The 20,784-nt window shown below is 37.8% G+C and overlaps 1 protein-coding gene across 4 annotated transcripts in view; it reads right to left on the minus strand.

Moving 5' to 3' along the window:
* Positions 1 to 20,784, minus strand: part of TENM1 (teneurin transmembrane protein 1) — a 385,653-nt gene that overhangs the window by 316,710 nt on the left and 48,159 nt on the right. For 3 of the 4 annotated variants that reach the window (XM_065411097.1, XM_065411096.1, XM_065411095.1), the window contains exon 2: positions 20,116 to 20,387. In XM_065411097.1, the coding sequence (XP_065267169.1) occupies positions 20,116 to 20,387 (272 nt within the window). The remainder of the gene's footprint in view (positions 1 to 20,115; positions 20,388 to 20,784) is intronic. The other variant, XM_065411098.1, reaches the window with a different exon arrangement.

The following is a 20,784-nucleotide window of genomic DNA, read 5'->3' on the forward strand; positions in this document are numbered from 1 at the left end:
TTGTTAATTTAGATTATATGGGTTTATTTATCCTTTTATATACCACTACTATGTGATACATGTATTGTTAAAATTACTGCAATCTACTTACAATTTGCCATTTAAAAAAAAAAATCTTCAATATAAAATTGTCCCTCTCTTTTTTTCTCCTAGAACTTTATTTTTTAAGCTTTATGTAATGATTAACCATAATCAGATTTATAAGAAAAATTTAGCTGTGGTAGATAGGTAAAGTACTGAAAATGTCCTTCCATTTTACTTTTCCATTAAAAGGAAATTAGATACCAAAAAACTAAAAAGAAGATGCAAGCTAGGAAGATACTTGAAGACAAAATGCCAGAGACTGACTGGAAAGAAAAGATGTAAACAAAATTGAATGATTGAAATAATGCAGGCCACTTCAGACATGAATGAGAGGCACTGAAGATCAGAAATAAATTATTATACCCTAAAATGATCCAATAAAAAATTGAAACCACAGTGCAGTAATCAGACAACATACTGGAAAAAAGACAGGCTATAAAAAGAAAAAGGAGCTTTCAAGTACTGCAGGTTATTAGTTGTTATGGAGAAATCTGTATTCAGGAAGAGATGACATTTTAAACAAAATATGCACCCAATCAAATTCAGTTGCATTTGCTGCTCAAAAGGAAGTGAACTATAAAAAGTAAAGAGCCAGAATGAAGACAGAAGCACGGACTAGAATAAAAATAATCAATGCAATCATCAATAGGAATGTTGAGTTAAACGTTGATGGAATACACCACCATGCAGGCCTGAGAAAGAACAACTCAATTTTTATTTTTTCCATGGGCAAAGGCAAATAGAGAGTCACCATGAAGAAATTAAACATTCCACAAAAAAAGCATATGAAAAATGCCCCACAATAGAAAGTAAAGAGAAAACTGGTTAATAATTACCAACACTGGTGGAGAAAAACACTGTGTTCAATTGTACCTTTAAACACTGCTTTATGTTAAAAATGCTGAAAGAGTGTGGCTACTGCACAAGCCTCAACAAAGATGAAACATCTGTTCCCCTTTGTGCCCAGTAAGCTCCATTAGCTGGGGCAGAATGGAAAGTAGGGGCACAGCTTCACCATTTTGTTGCTTCCTTTGTAGAGGCACAGTTCTAGCACTGCAGCAGCCCTGTGCCTGCTGAGCTGTGAGCCTGGCCTTTGTCCAGAGAATGAAGGGGAGAGAGAAGATGTTTGAGTTCTCTCCTTTATATAGTCTCAGGCCAAATTGTAGCTCAGTTAGTGTGGTAAGGCAGGGGCGCAAAGGCACCCTTATGTACTTATGTCACAGTCACAGAAAGTATCACAGGACAGATGGTTAGGATCCACAGAGTTGCTGTGTCCTCTCCTTTCACTGGCAGGCAGGAAACAGCAGAATGGGGAAGGGACTTGGCAGAGCTCTGGCTCTATCCCCCAATGCACTGGCTAGCGGAGATGTGCCATTGAACCAGAGAACGTACACTGTGTCAGGTATAGTAGACCTGGGGCAATTTATTCCCTCCTCAGACATACCAGTTCATGGCACAATAGTCCCTGATGCACAGAGCAAAAAAGCTGTGTTTTCAATTGTGTGAGGTTACTACAGTTGAACAGGATGCAGGCTAACCCATCTGAATCTGTATTAGTTGGCTGTGTAATAGCCTACATGGGAGCCTAGGTTACAGCATAATGAACTAACATGGCTTTAAACATGTTAGCCTGCAACCTACAGGTGCTTTTCAATCATACCTCTACCCCTATATAACGCTGTCCTCGGGAGCCAAAAAATTGTACCGCGTTATAGGTGAAACCGTGTTATATCGAACTTGCTTTGATCCGTCGGCGTGCGCAGCCCCGCCCCCCCGGAGCACTGCTTTACCGTGTTATATCCGAATTTGTGTTCTATCGGGTCGCGTTATATTGGGGTAGAGGGGTATTTCGCTAATTTGATTGAGCTCATACAAACAAAAAACACTCTCTTTTTGCTTGTCAAAAGAAGGCCTCACTCTGGGCCTGTGGCAAACTTACAACTAAGGCCTTCATGATTACATCTGAAAGGCATAAAAGCTCAGCAGTTATTGCTTGAAAATAATGTTCCCTGCCCATCCCCTGTTCCCAAAATCAGTTTTGTGAAAGGAAATCATATTTTATTACTGTGATCCTGCCCCAAGAAGAAAAGTTACATAATGCCCAGGATTTTTTGGCAACCCCAGATGCTATTTTGCTCTTTATAACAGATCCTTGAATCCCTACTAGTGATTAGTACAGTATTCCATGGTATCTTTTCTTCCTCATGCTGATTACTACATGAAAATTCTGTAGCGTAATGTTTTACCATTCCCAGAAGCCAACATTATTACAGGGACAGTTATCTCCATCTTGTGCAGATCACTGGTTGGAAGACACCACAAGACACACCATTGCCTTATCAAGGAATTTGGTGACCTACAACTCAGATGTGTGCTATTTGTTGGATTTTTGTGGGGATCACAATATGGATTGTCACAAAAATTTGGAAAGCAAATTTAAATGTTTCCTTCAGTTCTCATCCATGTATGTCATACTGCAACTTGTCAATATGTGCTCACAACGCACCAGTAGCCAGCAGCACCTATATCTCACACTTTCTGAATAACTATGCAACCAAATGACACAGAAGATCCCAATATATCATTACAAATACAAGCAAATCCAAAACGAATGTGAAATTCATATATCAGCTGGAAACTATTTATTTGGAAACTTTATCAGGCAACTGAATTTATCAGTCCAAACAAAATTATACCAAAAAGCACAAATTCAGTGCATGCAGCATGATTCCCATGCTTCAGTAGACATTAAAATACCAGCTGTGAAGAGCTTAGTGCAATGGAGCAACAGAAAGTATGAACTCTAGCAGCACTGTTTGGGGAGAAATGCATCAAATGTGAGGATATACTGAAACCAAGGGGATACTTTGCCCAACAGCAATTTAGAGTAACAGGAAAGGCAATAATTCAATAACTGTTACCAAGGCCAAAACTGCATGAGCTACAATTATTGTTTTTATACAAAGTACAAACACATTTACTGAAAGATAATTAGTGCTGAAGAAGAAAAAATAGTAATTAGAGTTTGAAATCTACATCAGAAAATGTAAACAACAACTCCTTATTGAGTAAATGTATTCTATACCACTTTCCTAATTACATCAGTCTCATAATGTGTATAGGTAGGGTACAAAGACCCTCCTCCACCTGGTACTTCCACATCGGATGCAGGCATTTTTCCAGCGTGCAATAGGGAGCCAACTGGTGCTGTTGTCAGCACTTAACTGTGACTGGTTGTATAGCAAGGTGGAAGGAGAACATGGCCACGGTCCCAGGTAGGCACCTTGGATGAATGTACACTACATCATTATCAATAAGTGTATTAAGTATGCTTCTCTGTATACTCCCGGCAGTTCCTCCAGAGACATTATGACTCACTCAGGCAATAATGCCTCCACACACTTCAGGCAGAGTACTCTCTTGTCCAACTCCTCCAATGTGGCACAGGTTATATTGCCCTTAACAGAGCCCTACATGGAGAGAAGGATGGTTCAATGGTTACAGTGCTAGCATAGGTCTCAGAAGACCTTGGGTTCAATTCCCTACTCTATTACTGTGAGATCCTGGGTGAGTCATTTAGGATTGGTTTACATAAGAAAATTAGGTTGGTTTAACTATGTCGGTCAGGGGCATGAAAAATCCACACCTCTGGGAGGATTAGTTAAAACGACCTAATCCCTGTGTAGACAGCGTTAGGTCAATGGAAGAATTCTTCCGTCAATCTAGCTACCACCTCTCAAGGAGTTGGATTACTTACACAGACGGGAGAATCCCTCCCATCTGTAATATGGGCATTATAGTATTTTCCTTGTGAAGTTAGATACATTAAAGACAGTATGCGCCAAGCTATTATAATAATGTGTGCCACTTACAATAGATAGATATGTGTTCTACTAGAAACTACGGTTACAATTCTCCTTTCTGGAACATCCAGTAGATCTCCAGTGCCTATTCTGCACATGGAATTTGTATCGACATCTAAAGAAGTTCCAGGAGGAATATAGAGAATTGTGCTGCAGATAAGATATTTTAATGTTATTGCACTAACCTATATACACGTGAAAGCAGAAAGGAACTACACAGAAGATAGCTCTTTGCTAAAAGATACCAGAAGAAAATATCAGAAACACCAGTATAAAGAGCAGGGAAAAGAAATACCCCAATGACAGAAGATGAGCAAACTTTACAGCCAATGAAAAAGCAAGACATGATGATGAAAAATGTCTGTTTGGATCTATTCAGTCCTCACTTGAGAATATAATTTACTGTTTAAAGAAAGAAGGATACTGTTTATTCAAAGAAGGATCCAGCTAATGGAAGGAAAATCTTTCAAGTAAGTATCTCTCTGAAAATACCAGTATCCTGAAAATATTCAGACAGCACAGTACAGTACAAAGAAAAAAAATGCAAAAATAAAGAGAAAATAGAGAACAAGGCTTGGAATAAACAACCATAAAAAACTTTCAATCCAATTTAAAAGGGTAATTTCAACATCAAATTTGAAACAAACGACATAAGTACATCCATGTAAAACAAGCCCAAAGCAATGTTCAATAGCTGCTCATCACAATCATTAGGTTCAAAAGCCAAAAGAAAATTAACGTCTCATCAATAGCAGGATATAAAACTGCTGTTCCACAAATATACCCCAAAAAGAGACAAAATTGGCTGTATCAAACAAAGACATGCTCTTGGCAGTATTTATTAATCTGATCAATACTGAAACCAAATGGGAGACTGAAAAAGAAGAAAAATAAAAACTTATGACAAGAAAAGTAGGGACAGTTTATACATTGCAGAGTTAGTGTTATAAATAAGTTCAAATGCAGCCGATGACTCGAGTATTTGGGGATGAAGGCCCACACAGGTAAACTGATATGGAATTTAGCTCTTAAAACTTGATCTAATTTAAATATTTAAATTTAAATAGTTCATTGCCTTTCTCTCATCAGCTTGAAAATACTTCAACATACCATACTGCCCTGACCTTCAGAAGCTAATGGTGACTATCAGAAAACAAACAAAAAAAATGCACAAAATTTATGGGAGTGGGGGGTGGGTCTAATCAACTATATATAGCTCATTGTGCACCTAGCTCCTCTTAATCTCCATGATTTTTTATATTTTTGGTATCTGTTAGCAGGGTATGTGGTCACAGGATCTGTGCAGTTTGTTGATCTAGTTACTGGCCATGAATGGCCCATTCACAGATACACTTGCACACTCCCATGGATTGGGCTGCTGTTAAATTTTGGCTTTATGGTGCAGAGGAATTTGTGGTGTCCCTTTGCCTTTTTCTTTGCTGCCTAGCTTTTCAGACAGTAGAAACACAGTTATTCCACTGATTTGCGGCTTTTATGGCTGCTTTGCAGCCTGTAGGATTACTGCCTAAATACATCACCAATGCACCTTGGGATGAATATATTATGAGCAGACGCCCACATGTAGTACACCTCTACCCCGATATAACGCTGTCCTCGGGAGCCAAAAAAATCTTACCGCGTTATAGGTGAAACTGCGTTATATCGAACTTGCTTTGATCTACCGGAGTGCGCAGCCCCGCCCCCCTGGAGTGCTGCTTTACCGCGTTATATCCAAATTCGTGTTATATCGGGTCACGTTATATCAGGGTAGAGATGTATTCTATGTCAAAAGTTAGCAGTGTAATCTGAAGTCATTACATGAAATCTTCATTATGTGACTGCTGAGGGAGAAACTTCAGATAAAGAAGCTAAGTATGCAACATAATTAGGACAAATATAAACATGAAATGTGAATCTAATTTAAATATTACTCAAAACATCTGTTAAGAGAAAGGAAGCAGCCTGCAGGAAGTATTCAGTGCTCTTAGGTATTTATAGGTGATATTTCTTAAGATTTTGTTACAAAAGATGAAATTGGATTTAAATATAGAGAGGCATATAAGAGCTACTAAAGGTGACAAAATGTATATATGAAATGTTTCATTTCATTTCAGAAGATAAGGTATATGTAAGCAAGATGAAACAAAGTGCATTCACTTGTACATCATTCAGTGTGTTTTGCTAGTTTTAATTTAAATTAGTATGATTTCAGAAATGACCTCTGATCTAAGTTCTATTGTCTATTGCAAAAAAAGTGTCGAGGGTTTTTTATTATTATTTCTCTTTCATTGTTAGCAAATTATCAAGGTTACAGATAAAAGAATCTGTCAGTTACATATTATTCCAACATGCCTATTTCATTTAAATTCTCTGACTAAAGCTATTTACAGGTGAAAATATTTCCAGTTTTACAATGTTCTGTTATCTGGTAATATTGCTTATTCTAAATAATTTGCATTTGTGATGATCTTCAGAATATTCACTATTGCCATTTAAAACAAAAGATTAACAAATATTGAAAAATATTTGTCACAGTTCAGGCCAACTCCAACTTTATTCTCTGTGGTCTCAACTGTCACGTCTCTTGGGTAGAGACCAATATGTCTCTCTTTCCTAACCTGGGTTTTTCCAGGCTGCACAGTTCCCTGTGTACTCTGTAATCCCCAGCAAGTCAGAGTGCCTAAAAGGCCAGAGTCTGCATTTTGCTTTCTCTTAAAAAGCTATGAATGGTTGTAATTGCACACAGTATAAAGTTGCAACTGAGTTCATTCCAAGCAAGCACCTTTATTCTAAAGGTAAAAGCATTACAGAAAAACATATTAAAAATTATAAAAGAACCTAGACACATGCTAATAAGCTTACCAGAGATCAACCTTCCACCCCATCTCCAACAAGGGCTCTGGTCAGTATCGGTCAGTATCAGTCCTTCCAACCCTTCCCTACGGATTGGAACCCTTCTCTTGGGCAGAAGGTCCTGTGCATTTGCTGGATCAGAAAGATGACTCTGAGTCACTTTAAACTCAGACTATTTATCCCAAATCCCCTTCTTTGTTTATTGGTCTCTGGAAAATCCAGTTTGAACTAGCATAGGCAAGCCTCTCTAGGAGGTGATGCCTCTCTGGATGTATGTCTGATTTGTGTCCAACTTGGAGATGAGGAATGGTAACATACAAAAGCCAGTAGGAGAACACTTCAATCTCCCTGGACATTCAACAACAGATTTAAAAGTAGCCATCCTGCAACAAAAAAACTTCAAAAACAGACTTCAAAGAGAAACTGCAGAGCTACAATTCATTTGCAAACTTAACACCATTAATTTGAGCTTGAACGGGGACTGGGAGTGGCTGGCTCATTAGAAAAGCAATTTTCCCTCTCTTGGTATTGACACCTCCTCATCAATTATTGGGAGTGGACCACATCCATCCTGGCTGAATTGGCCTTGTCATCACTGGTTCTCCACTTGTAAGGTAACTCCCTTCACTTCATGTGCCACTATATTTATGCTTGTATTTTTTCACTCCATGCATCTGAAGAAGTGTTTTTTTAACCCATGAAAGCTTATACCCTAATAAATCTGTTAGTCTTTAAGGTGCCACGGACTCCTCATTGTTTTTATGGGTATAGACTAACATGGCTACCCCTCTGATACTTGTTATATTGTGCGCAACAGGTAAAAAGAAGGCAAAAAGGACCAGGAAAGAGCAATCATTTCTCATCTATATTAGGACTATGTATTAAATTACCCTAGGAGCTCTCATATGGTCAAGAGAAAATGATGTTTAGATTAAATCTCGCTAAATCTTAAAAGGATAATTTGTTAGTATTCTCCAGTTTACTACCAATGCAATATTGATTTTCTAGATCCCTTCTTTCTATTTTACTTACACTAATTCAATTTGCAGCAATTGAAAAGCAACTTGTTGGAAAAAATCTCTAGATATTTCTTTTATTTAAAGTCTCAGGTCAAGGGTACAAAGAACCAGTAAAATAAGATCAAATTAGTCATTTTGGTGGCCTAAGGTAATATCTTTAGTATAATCAAAGTTAACAACTTTTCTGGCAAGCCTTGCTTTGGACAAAAAATGCCTTACTTACAGTTTTCAGAGGAACATCTTATACCAGATGAAAAACAGCTTCCAACTGTCAGATCAATTTAGCAAGACTGTGATTCTAACCCTAAGAAGATGCTTAGAACTCAGAAATAAAATAGAAAGATCTTTGAAAATCTTCACATTGTAATGTTAACAAACTTAAATCAAAGTGACAGTTTGATGTAGGAAAATGTTAAGCAATGGAAGAAAAATTGTTATACTATCTCAGGGAGATGATAAATTTACTTCCTGAATTTCCATGATAAAATATGCTATATTTTTATAAGTTCCCTCCTTTTCCAGCAACTCCTTCACACTCCTTCGTATTAACTCCATATGCTTCTAGAGATATTTACAGTACATCCTTTCTAAATCAAGGATAGGAAAGATGCCCACCATACATTAGATTCTAATATCAAGGACATGCATAACTGTCTTTGCAAGGCTGGGGTCTAAGTATCCCTTCAAAGTGCTTTTGAACTATTTTTTCATGTTATTTAATTAAATCAATTGTTTCATAATTATTATCTAAAATCTTGAAAAACATTACTAAGACAGACAAAAAAGGATATTGCATTGAAGTACAAAGGCAAACAGGAATGAAGCGACAGATCCAAAATACATGAGGTACTTTAGAGTTGTGGAGAATTATAGAAGTGAAAAATAATAGTGAAGAATTTTGAGTTCTGGATGAACCAGAAAATAACGGATACCATCCATAAGCACGCCGTTTTGTACACTTAATTTGTTCACTTAGGGTCAAATCTTCTCTATTTATTTCAACAGGAGTAGGATAGAGCCCTTAAACACAATGTGTATAGTGCCAAAATTGTTAGTTGACAGAAAACAGTATGTATTACATGAAAGGTTTCATATCTGTGGGGTTTGTTTCAACAACTGCTAATTTTGGCAAGCCCCTCTGAAATGTAAAACCACTTGCCTACTAGATATCAATGCTCCAGCATAACACAGTATTCTGCAAACAGAGTGTGATGGGTTCAGTCACAGAGACCCCCTTGGGACTGTCAACTGACATGCTGGAACTACCTTTGAGCCCGTTTGCCCCGCCAGCTTGGAACTCCAGAACCCTGCCTTGTTGAGCCAGACATGCTAGTCTGCTGCAACACAGACCCAGGTCGGATCCACTCCCCGAAAGCTGCAGACTTTCCCAAAAACTGCTCAGCCGGTCACCTATCTCCAACACACAGACACTCAGTTCCCAATGGGATCCAAACCTCAAATAAATCCATTTTACTCTGTATAACGCTTTTACAGGGTAAACTCATAAATTGTCCAACCTCTATAACACTGATAGAGAGATATTCACAGCTGTTTGCTCCCCCAGGTATCACTTACTCTGGGTTAATTAAGAAACAAAAGTGATTTTATTAAGTATAAAAAGTAGGATTCAAGTGGTTTCAAGTAATAACAGACAGAATAAAGTAAGTCACCAAGCAAAATAAGGCAAAAACACGCAAGTCTAAGCCTAATACATTAAGAAACTGATTACAAATAATATTTTACCCTCAGAGATGTTCCAATAAGCATCTTTCACAGACTAGACTTCTTCCTAGTCTGGGCCCAATCTTTTTAGTCCTTGTTGGTTTCAGCAAACATCTTAGGTGTTAACTAGCAGTTTTCACATAACTGAAATTCCGCTTTGTTCTGTTCCACCCCCTTTTATAGCTTTGGCACAAGGCGGGAATCTTTTGTCTCTCTGGGTCCCCACCTCTCCTTCTAAAAGGAAAAGCACCAGGTTTAAGGTGGATTCCAGTATCAGGTGACATGGTCACATGTCCTGTGAGACCCCATCCTCTATTCTTCCAGGGCTGGCCCACATGCACCCAGGAAGGTTTGCAAGTAAACAGACCATTTACAACCAATTGTCCTAGTCAATGGGAGCCATCAAGCTTCCAAACCACCATTAATGGCCCACACTTTGTATAACTACAATAGCATCTCAGAGTTCTGCTTCATATTCCTAGTTTCAGATACAAAAATGATATATGCATACAAATAGGATGAACACACTCAGTAGATTATAAGCTTTGTAATGATACCTTACAAGAGACCTTTTGCCTAAAGCATATTTCAGTTACATAATATTCACAGTCATAAGCATGTTTCCATAAAACATTATGGAGTGCAACGTTACACAGAGAAACTGCTTTTCAAATGTAGAGTTTTCAGATTAACTGAAAATAACATGTCCTCCATATTAAGGAAATCTTGATTGTCAACTATATGAAGTCACCCAAGCAATAAAGTTCCACACCAGTATCTACAAGATAGACGATTTCAATTTCTACTAGTTTTTTAAAATTTGATTAATTATTTATATTCCAAAGGAAGTCTACAAAGAAATTGCAAATATTAAAGTAGAATCAATGATTTATGGCAAGGGAAAATATAAATAAGCTATCACAAAAGTTTCTCCATAAAACAGATTCTAGTCTAGTTTATAACTTTAAATGTAAAGTTTAACTGAGAGAAAACTATTACCTGTCTACTGTTAATTATTCATAAATATAGTTTGACTTTGACTTTGTGGAAACATCTTTTCCTGCTCATTCTCTTCCATCAACAAAAGACAGAAGGTTAAGTAGAAAGAGGAATAATAGTCCATGCAGCTATCTTTTCTTTCCCCACCAGCTTCTATCCAGGTGCATTATCCCCACCCCCACATAGCACAGAGGAGGGAAGCATATTCGTCAGTGTGATTTTTTTCTGAGCTCTATTGTCCACTTTAGCCCGCTCTGGTATAAAAATTAAACTTGACTGTTCTCTTCAAGTTCTTTCTCTCCCCCTCTCTCTCCCTCCACCCCCCAACTTTGCAATGAAGGAAAACAAAATTGTAAGGCTAAAAATATCACAATCTTGTGTAAATATACTGCTGCATTTGCAATGCTGTAGGCAAAAGGTCACTTGGACTAGAACACCAAAAATATTTTCCCCAGTTCCAAACATTGTTTCAATGAGCTCTAATGTAGAGTATTAAATATTGCCAGCATTTTGTCCTCAGTGTAGTGTCTGCTGCTATAGAAATAAACATTGTGAACAGCAAAGTTTAAAAATACTATTTACTGATTTTAAAATATCACAATTCAACGATAAGAATAAAAACAATACATGGGGCCAGCTTTTGCCCTCAGATACTTTGACTTCACTGGGAGCTGAATCAGTGTAACAAATGCGTGCATTTAAAGGACAGAATTTGGCCCAGAATATTGAAAAATAACTGGCCATGTATAATAACTATGTTTCATAAATGTTTGAGATGTCAGCAACAGATTCAATGCTCTCATTGAATCAATGTTACAATGTCAACAGATGTGTCTCCTACATATCCAAAGCAATTCAAATGACACATGCTTCCCCTGAAATACTAACATTTCCATAGGAGCCGTTACAAAGTCCAGGGCAGTGTCTTATAGCCTACTAGAGGCTCCTACAGAGCAGTTACAATGTCAAGTTATACTCTAATATTCCTGGCAAAGTCATTACCTGGTCATTGCAGGGCCTTGCATACTTCCTTTGACATTCTGATGGCTCCTTTGGAGCTGTATCAATTGTAGAGAAAGTATGCAATATAAGTTGTACTATTGTTAAAAACACAATGATGCAAATGTAAAAAAAAAAAAAAATAATGCAAAAAGCAACCCAACAGCAACTGAAAATTCATTTATATAAACAACATTAACGGCCTAATGTTCCAAATTATCTAAGGGAAGATCAGGTTTTAAGGGCCTAGATAAACTCAACATTCAGGAAATTCAGCCATAAGGCTTTGCAGAGTATGCACAACTCATGTGGTTTGACTATCCCTTATGAATGTCTCGAGTTTGTGTCTGATAGTGTACATCCTTGATTTTATACACAATATATGCTACAATATCATGACACAACAGTGCAGATCAGAAATGGACAGAGTAACATTAAATTCTAAATTACCTGGATGGTGTGGGATTAAGTTGGATCTTTACCCCTTACATTATCAAGGCAGTTTGCTGAGATTTAGCTTCATTATTCCACATGAAAATTGGTGGGCCAAGTTCTTATCTCAGTTTTACTAGTGTAAATCCAGAGTAATAACACTGAAGTTAAGGGGATGACCCAGTTTTTAATTTGTAATGAAAGAGGTGCTTGGGCTCAAGGAATTTTTTTACTTGCATAACTGACACAGCAAGCCCAGAGATGCCAGGGCCATGAACTGCCAAGCCTAGGTGCCGGGACTCAGTGCTGGCACAAATTAAGCACTGGCTGGCTCCATATTTAGCCACAGTAATTTTAAACAAAAATCTTGCCTAATGATTCATATGGATTAACTGTTCAGGAAATGTACTGTTATTATAACGTAGTTGTTTGCAGTCATTTCCTGTGTGAAGATGGGGATTTAAAGGCAGGGAAAAATGGAAAGAGGAGTCTGATGATTTTGTTTGTTTCCAAAAGAACAGTAAATAATATCAGAATTAATTCCAATATTCTCATCATCTTGCATTAAAATGTGAAACTTTCTACTTCTTCCTGAGAGTGGTATTCTAATCTTATTAAATTCAGAGTAAATCTATTGACACCCAGAGTAAATGAAATTAGAAACTGGCTGCTGCTGCACTTTTCACCAGTAAATCTTAAAGTGCTTTATAAATGAGATGAGCATCATTATCCCTATTTTACAGATGGACATACCAAGCAGGCCAGTGGCAGAGCAGGAAATAGAACCCAGGTCCCTCGAGACCCAGTCTTGTGCTTTATGCACTAGGTCACTGCTCCCATTTAAATGTGTCAAATGAATACATTTATATAGATTATACAATTATTAATTTAACATTTTTTCACACAATTAAACCCAATTTTTATCTGTAACCTTAATACAGTAAGGGTTTATAGTAAGGAGACAACAGTGTTGAGGTTAGAAAACTGAAAGCAAATTCTGATCTCACCTAAAGTGGTGTACATTAACTTTAATGGAGTTATGTCTGATTTACACTGGTGCATGTTAAATCAGATTGATAGCCCAGGGCTAGGAGATGGAGACCCTAACATTGCCACCGATTCAGTGTGTGACCTTGTACAAATCACTTATCCTATCTGTGCTTCATTTACCCCATGTGTCAAATTAGGATAATGATACTTTCCCAGTTTTGCAATCTGCTTGCTAGGTATTGTTAATATTATTAAAACACTTATGACCGCACATTGTGCCTGATCCTAAGCCCATTAAAGTGAAAGGCAGTGTTTCCATTTACTTCAGTGGGTTTTTTGTTTGTTCTGTCTGTTGTTGTTTTCAGGTAAATATAATTATGTTATGAAAAAAATCCACTAACCAAATCTCAAGAGCTCTAAGTCAGAAATAGCAAATCAAAACAAAGACCAGATCCTGTACTTCCTTTGATGAGTACAGCAATTGAAAAAAATCAAGGACACAACAGATGTAAATACATTTTAACAGCATTCTCAACAGCAAAAATAAACATTATCATCACTCTCTGACCATGAGATATTGTAATTTCATTACAAACATACGTGTACACAGGAATTTTTTTTTGACATAAATTAATAAGAATAGTATGCTGATAGATTAAACTTTTGAAGCCAATTAAAATTATATTATGATATGATGTAATAGAAAATATGATTTTGATAGGTTGAGGGTAATTGCTGACCTTTTCAATGCAATAAAATATACTCTATTTTTATAAATACATTTCAGGTTGTCATTGTGTAGCTTTTCTGCTGCAGGTCTACCATCACACATTATACAGTAACAGTGTACACATTATAACAGGCTATTTATAGCATTGCTGAGTTAAGCAACAATTCCCAAGAAACTGGTCATTCATTACTAGTAGTTAATATATATTTTGCTTAGCCTCAGGCACAGCTGAAGGCAGTTTGTGCACTAACAGGCTATTATTAATTGTCATTAACACTGAGAACAACTAATTTAAATGAGAATATTGGTACTCAAACAATTTGTTCAATGCTTCCTAAACAAGAGTGTGTTTAAGTAATGATTATGACAGAGTTGGGGTGTTTGATAGCAAAATAAGTTATCTAGTAAACTATCAAATGGAATTACTCAGTATACATAATAAAGAATGTTGATTAGGTTCATAAAGAAATTCAAGAGAAAGCATACATCTTCCACCAGCTACTTTGAGTAAGAAATTAGTAACTATAAATAGTACAACCAAGACTTAATATTCCCTAAAGATGTTAAATATGGATATAGCATGCTTAAAGTATCCAATTAAATTTGCAGGCTATGTTGTTCAGTTGGATTTAAGTATACCATGTAAACATAGTAAGCATTTTTAAATAACCCTGTCTCTTATCTCTTTCTCCATATTAGATTATCTTCAGAATAGCAAGCAACAGATGCAGTGTTAACCCAGAATCATGTCACCCAGGTAGGCAAGTTAAAAGAACTATAGCATTTACATTTTATATTGTCTGGCAAAAATACTGTAATCTAGAGACAAAAAAATTAAGACTCTCTTGTGACCATATCTTTGTCCAGCTATGCTTGAAGGAGGACCAGAGACACTGGATGTGATTTGATTAGGCCCCAGCTTTATTCTTAACTGTCTGGGAGCACGCGGGAGACAAAAGTGAAGAGTGCAAGTAATTCCATGATCATTTTATATCCAGATATATATCCAGAGGCTCTCAGCTCTCCCCCTTACCCATCCTGGACTCCAGCCAACCCACTGATGAGACCTGACTCCCCACTCAAATGAAGGGTGGGGGTGGCTATAAAGGATGGAGGGGTCCCCTCGTGCCAGTCAAAGCAGTTCCAAACTTCCCATGTTTCCACTCCTTTAACAAATGCCTCCTTTGAATTTTTTACCAATCCATTTTATCTGATCACTGTATCCCATCCCTACAGAGTACCTACACTGGACTCTAACTCCCATTCCATGTTTGCCCCAATTAAGCCCCCCCAAACCTGCTGTGGGGAAGGCAAAAAAAACCCCATTTTGCCTTGGCCAATCTGGTGGTGAGGGAGAAATTCAACCCCAGCTCCCAAAGAAAGGAGCAAGTAGCGCAATGCCCACAGAGGATCCTGACAACCTGGTATTTCACCACTTTCATGGATGGGAGTTGCTCCACCTGGCCGAGATAAAAGATGGCTTTTCCTTCCCAGCAGGGACCTATATAGTGCCGCCTCTCTTCCGGTCAGCTGAGAGAGGGGAAGGGATGGGTCAACATCCACATGCTAGCCTGCTTTGCAGCTGCCATATAAGTCACTCCATGCCTCTCTAACCCCTTAAAGAGGTACACACCTTCCTCTCATAATCCCAACAATGGCCCCCCTTGCACCTCACTCAATGTGCAACGTGCTCATTATTTTTACATATGTAGGGCCGATTTTACTCTCCGTTCCACCCATTCAAACTGACTGAAGTCTCCAGGGTAACAAAGGTGTAACTAGGATAAATTCTGACCCATATTCTTCATGTGGTTGGATGACTTCTTGTACAGAATGAAAGGTATTTATCCACAAGAATTAATTAACTATATAATACTCGCATGTGGGCGAGGGATAAGAAAAAATGTGTTTGACCACCCCAAATAGATAAGCACTGCCCAAGCCGTTAAGATCACTTTTTTACTATACAAATATAAATTTAATATATGGTCTTCTGAAGTCCTTATTCTTAATTTATTCAGTCCTCAGCCAGGGAAAAACTCTCACTGGCATTAATGAGACTTTTGCTTGAATGAAAAGTGAGAAAGCACTTCAAGATCTGGCCCACTGAAAATACCATCCAGTAGTGTGTAGCATGTAAGAGTGGATTTGCTTGAGATCAATGTAAAAGAAGCAGTCTACCACAGACCACATCTTTGGATCCTTCTAATGCTGCCACTTAAAAGTGGTTATCTATCTGTTGTTATGATACTACTCTTTTGGACACTAAGGGAAAAGGAAAACGAGAATTTTTCATACTACAAGTAATGAATATACGTTTTAAGAAACTAAATTATGGAACTAATAGAAAAGCCATTTTCCCTTAAGTTTATTCTAGTTGCAAGAATACATTTTCATAGACCATTTGGACAAACCCTCTGAACCCAGGATTTCTGCAGGTCTCTTCTTCTCCAGGTCTCACTTTACAGGTCAGGTAAGACAGGCTTTGGGGAAGCAGAAACAACATTTCACAACATAACTTTCCCCCTTTCAACCTGATAATGCAGTCACCCAATTTCACACCACATACATTCATTGAGGTGGCCTACTAAGAAATGTGCTGATGGTGAAGTAGTCTATTTTCACAGTAATTGAGAAAAGACTGGTCTCAGTGTACATTGCATGACATTCAAGGATAAACTTAGCACATTTGGTTCATGAAGAGAGTCCTAAGTGTAAAGGGCTGGGCAATTCATTAAGATTTGTTCTTTATTACTACAATTTAGATGGGGCTACTATAAGGTGGGTGCATAACTGGCTGGATAACCGTACTCAGAGAGTTGTTATTAATGGTTCCCAATCCTGCTGGAAAGGCATAACAAGTGGGGTTCCGCAGGGGTCTGTTTTGGGACCGGCTCTGTTCAATATCTTCATTAACGACATAGATATTGGCATAGAAAGTAAGCTTATTAAGTTTGTGGATGATACCAAACTGGGAGGGATTGCAACTGCTTTGGAGGACAGGGTCATAATTCAAAATGATCTGGACAAATTGGAGAAATGGTCTGAGGTAAACAGGATGAAGTTTAACAAAGATAAATGCAAAGTGCTCCACTTAGTAAGGAAAAATCAGTTTCACACATACAGAATGGGAAGAGACGGTCTAGGAAGGAGTACGGCAGAAAGGGATCTAGGGGTTATAGTGGACCACAAGCTAAATATGAGTCAACAGTGTGATGCTGTTGCAAAAAAAGCAAACGTGATTCTGGGATGTATTAACAGGTGTGTTGTGAGCAAGACACGAGAAGTCATTCTTCCGCTCTACTCTGCTCTGGTTAGGCCTCAGCTGGAGTATTGTGTCCAGTTCTGGGCACCGCATTTCAAGAAAGATGTGGAGAAATTGGAAAGGGTCCAGAGAAGAGCAACAAGAATGATTAAAGGTCTTGAGAACATGACCTATGAAGGAAGGCTGAAAGAATTGGGTTTGTTTAGTTTGGAAAAGAGAAGACTGAGAGGGGACATGATAGCAGTTTTCAGGTATCTAAAAGGGTGTCATAAGGAGGAGGGAGAAAACTTGTTCACCTTAGCCTCTAAGGATAGAACAAGAAGCAATGGGCTTAAACTGCAGCAAGGGAGGTCTAGGTTGGACATTAGGAAAAAGTTCCTAACTGTCAGGGTGGTTCAACACTGGAATAAATTGCCTAGGGAGGTTGTGAAATCTCCATCTCTGGAGATATTTAAGAGTAGGTTAGATAAATGTCTATCAGGGATGGTCTAGACAGTATTTGGTCCTGCCATGCGGGCAGGGGACTGGACTCGATGACCTCTCGAGGTCCCTTCCAGTCCTAGAATCTATGAATCTATGAATTATTTAAGACTTGAAAAGAACAGTGTTCAGAGAGCGCTTTTTTTTTTTTTTTTTTACTGTATGCAAGCCAACCTAGCACAGTATATAGTGCATGTGCACACGCACATCTCTTGCTTCAAGTCCTCTGACCATGAATTTATTTATAAACTTATCCTGTGAATGAAAACAATTAACTAACCAGTAGTGGCCTAAATCCCTGTAGTCTCCAAGTTTATCCATATGCTTTTTACAAACCAACAAGTATTGTTGTGTCCCATCCATAGGTGGAGAAGTACAATGAAGCCTAGTCTATCAACCCCAACCCTGACAATTCCCCAGAGTGAGAACTGGGAGTTCAGATAGATAATGACTCATACCAGTATTCTCAGTTCCAATGCCCTTCCCAACAGTAGTGCAACACCTCAATTTTCCCTCAACCTCCTATTCCCAATCAGAGGAGAGGATTTGGGACCCATGGCTAAGAATGTAACCTAAAACAACAGGCACTTTGATTAAAAAGTAGTGACAAAAGATTTATGGAGGACTAGAAGTTATGGGCTTAATGCAGCAATCACTGAGTGAAGGGCTATGGCCTGGACTATGCAGGAGGTAAGACTAAATATTCCTAATAGCCCCTTCTAGCTTTAAAAATCTATGAATCTACAAGAAGTTACTCCATCCTCAAAACCCTATAACTAGGCCTCCTTCCCCTAATATCATGCAGTCCTTGATTCTTCCAATGCATAGGGAGTAAGGTAATACCAGCTTCTTCCCCCTCCACCCACAGCTACCCAATCTGCTGTAGAAGGAAATTTGTTACTGACCCCAAATATGACATTTAGTGTAACTCTATGACCAGTTGATTATCACAATGACCCAGCCATAAAAAAGTGTTGCAAGTAAAATTTGACATCTTGGCCAAACAGCCAATCAGATCTCAAGGTGTCAACTCCAAAAACCTTAAAATATTGAACTGGAAAGATCCTCTTCTCTGCATGACACAAATAAGTGTGCTCCCTTTGCAAACAGCCTTCCCTTTAAACCTTCCAGTGCTGAGCAAGCAGACAATCCCAGGGCAGGCCATATTCAAGCCTGCTAATCCTTATTTAAGAACCAGAATGCCTAAAAAGGCAGTATTGTGAGTGGAAGGAAGGAGGTCCATATCCAACAGGCAGAATTCAGGTGACAGATGAAAGAAGGCAACACTTGCTCTCTGTACAAGCAAGTGGCAGCACTCACATGACTTAGATGCTAGCAAAACAACAAAGAACATTGGCACAGAAGACTTAATCCTCAGATGGATAAAGCACATGAGGGAAGTCATGCTCCTGTAACTTTGAAGATATATGGGACATTTTCACTGGTGTACAAGGGACAGACAATCACGCACAGGACAAATTATAATTACACTATCAACTTCACATATGATCTGCACTCTAGTACTGTCAAAACATATATTACATCTACAAAAAGGACATTAATCACAGGACCTTACTACACCCTACCACTGTATCTCTACTAAAACAGCACTACTCTGAACACTACAATGGTATCAGTTATTTTCATTGCCCCCTTCTGATATTTTATTAGCCAGTAAAATACATACATATGTGTGTGAGAGAGTGTCTGTGTGTGTGCGCATCTATATATCTTTAAAATGAATTATTTCACAATTTCTATACTGTAGCCTACATGTATAAATATAAAACTAGAACATGGGATAGGCATACTGATGCTTAGTGGAAATATATGATAATATTTATTTACCTATTGCTCTGAAATACTCAGTGGGGAAATTATTAGAAAATATTTCTATTTGTTGCTTGATACACTGAGGTGAATAATGCTTTGATTTTCTTACTCTCACTAACTTTTTTTTTTAAAAAATTCTACCTTCTGGGAACATTCAAATACTACATAAGCATAAAGCCTGGAAGAGAACACAAACTTTTTCAACAATAGTGATAAAGCATCACATATTACAAGAATCACAGACATTAGTGATGAAAAAGACCTATCCAATCATTTTGGCAGAAAAAGAAAAATTTAGCATTTTGCCCATTATGACAGGAGTCTCAAGTAAAGGGCTTATCCCACCTCCACAGGAGACTATTATGCAGTGTACAAAAAAGGATCTGATCTTGAAAACACTTAATATTGGGCATAGTACTTTTAACTGAGGGTAGTACCATTGGAGTCAAACTGGAACTAGTCAGTCTGAAGTACTATGACCAGAAGCCAATGTTTGCAGAATGAGCTCCTACTTCAGGTACATCCACTACAACTGCATTTACAGGATTAAGGGCCTGATCCAAAGACCACTAAAGTTAACTTCAATGGGTTTCGGATCAGTCCCTATGTTCCTAATGTATACAAAGGGGAAGCTAACATTGCTTCCACTGTTAAAAGGAAATACACAAATTAACCCAAAACATCTTCTCACTTTCATATTTTCAATGTATACTATGAACATAAACACAATTTAAGCCTTTTGATTTGTCTATAGAATGAGGATCTATAGAAAGAGAAGAAAAATAAACAAGAAGAGGAAAGGTTCAAATAAGCTGCTCTTTATATTTTAGTATACTATATGATTGCTTTATTACCATTCTCTCCATCAGACTTCCTTTCATGGTCAGTGTCAGTGAGGGACAAAGCTGAATTTGCCCGGCTTGACAAACAGGAACTGTGTTCTGATTTCATCCCCGTCATCCACATCCTCAGAGCATGATCTGGTGGTGAAGCACCACCTTCAGTCTCAGTATCCACATCTGAACCCATCTCCAATGGGTAACCATGCTGAGATACACCATGCAAGTCTGGCTGGTAGCCAGAGCACACGATGTGTGGATGTTCACAGAATTCCATCTCTGCAAAACACAAACATTCAGACATTTTTTTAGAAATTAGAAGCAATATTCTCTTTAACATACTCCATTTTGGGAAAGGCTTTTGATTAAATGACTCTGGGCCAGATCCTGCCTTTTGAAGTCCCTCAGTGTAATGACATTTTTTTCAATGTATGTTGTAAATTGTGTATTAATGTCTTTTAATTTTGTTCCTTCTATTCTAGTAGGAATGTATATTATTAAAGTATTGACATACACAAATTTAACAATTAGTAAAATTTTGCAACATTAGTTTACCACAAAGCTGAATTAAGACCAAATAATGTATGCAACTGATAATGTCAAGTCAATATATTGATTTCACCAAAATGAATTTTTTTCTCCAAAATTTTTCTAAAATTAATTCAGTCTCACAAAA

This window comes from Emys orbicularis, chromosome 9 (assembly GCF_028017835.1).
Source record: "Emys orbicularis isolate rEmyOrb1 chromosome 9, rEmyOrb1.hap1, whole genome shotgun sequence".
NCBI lineage: Eukaryota > Metazoa > Chordata > Testudines > Emydidae > Emys > Emys orbicularis.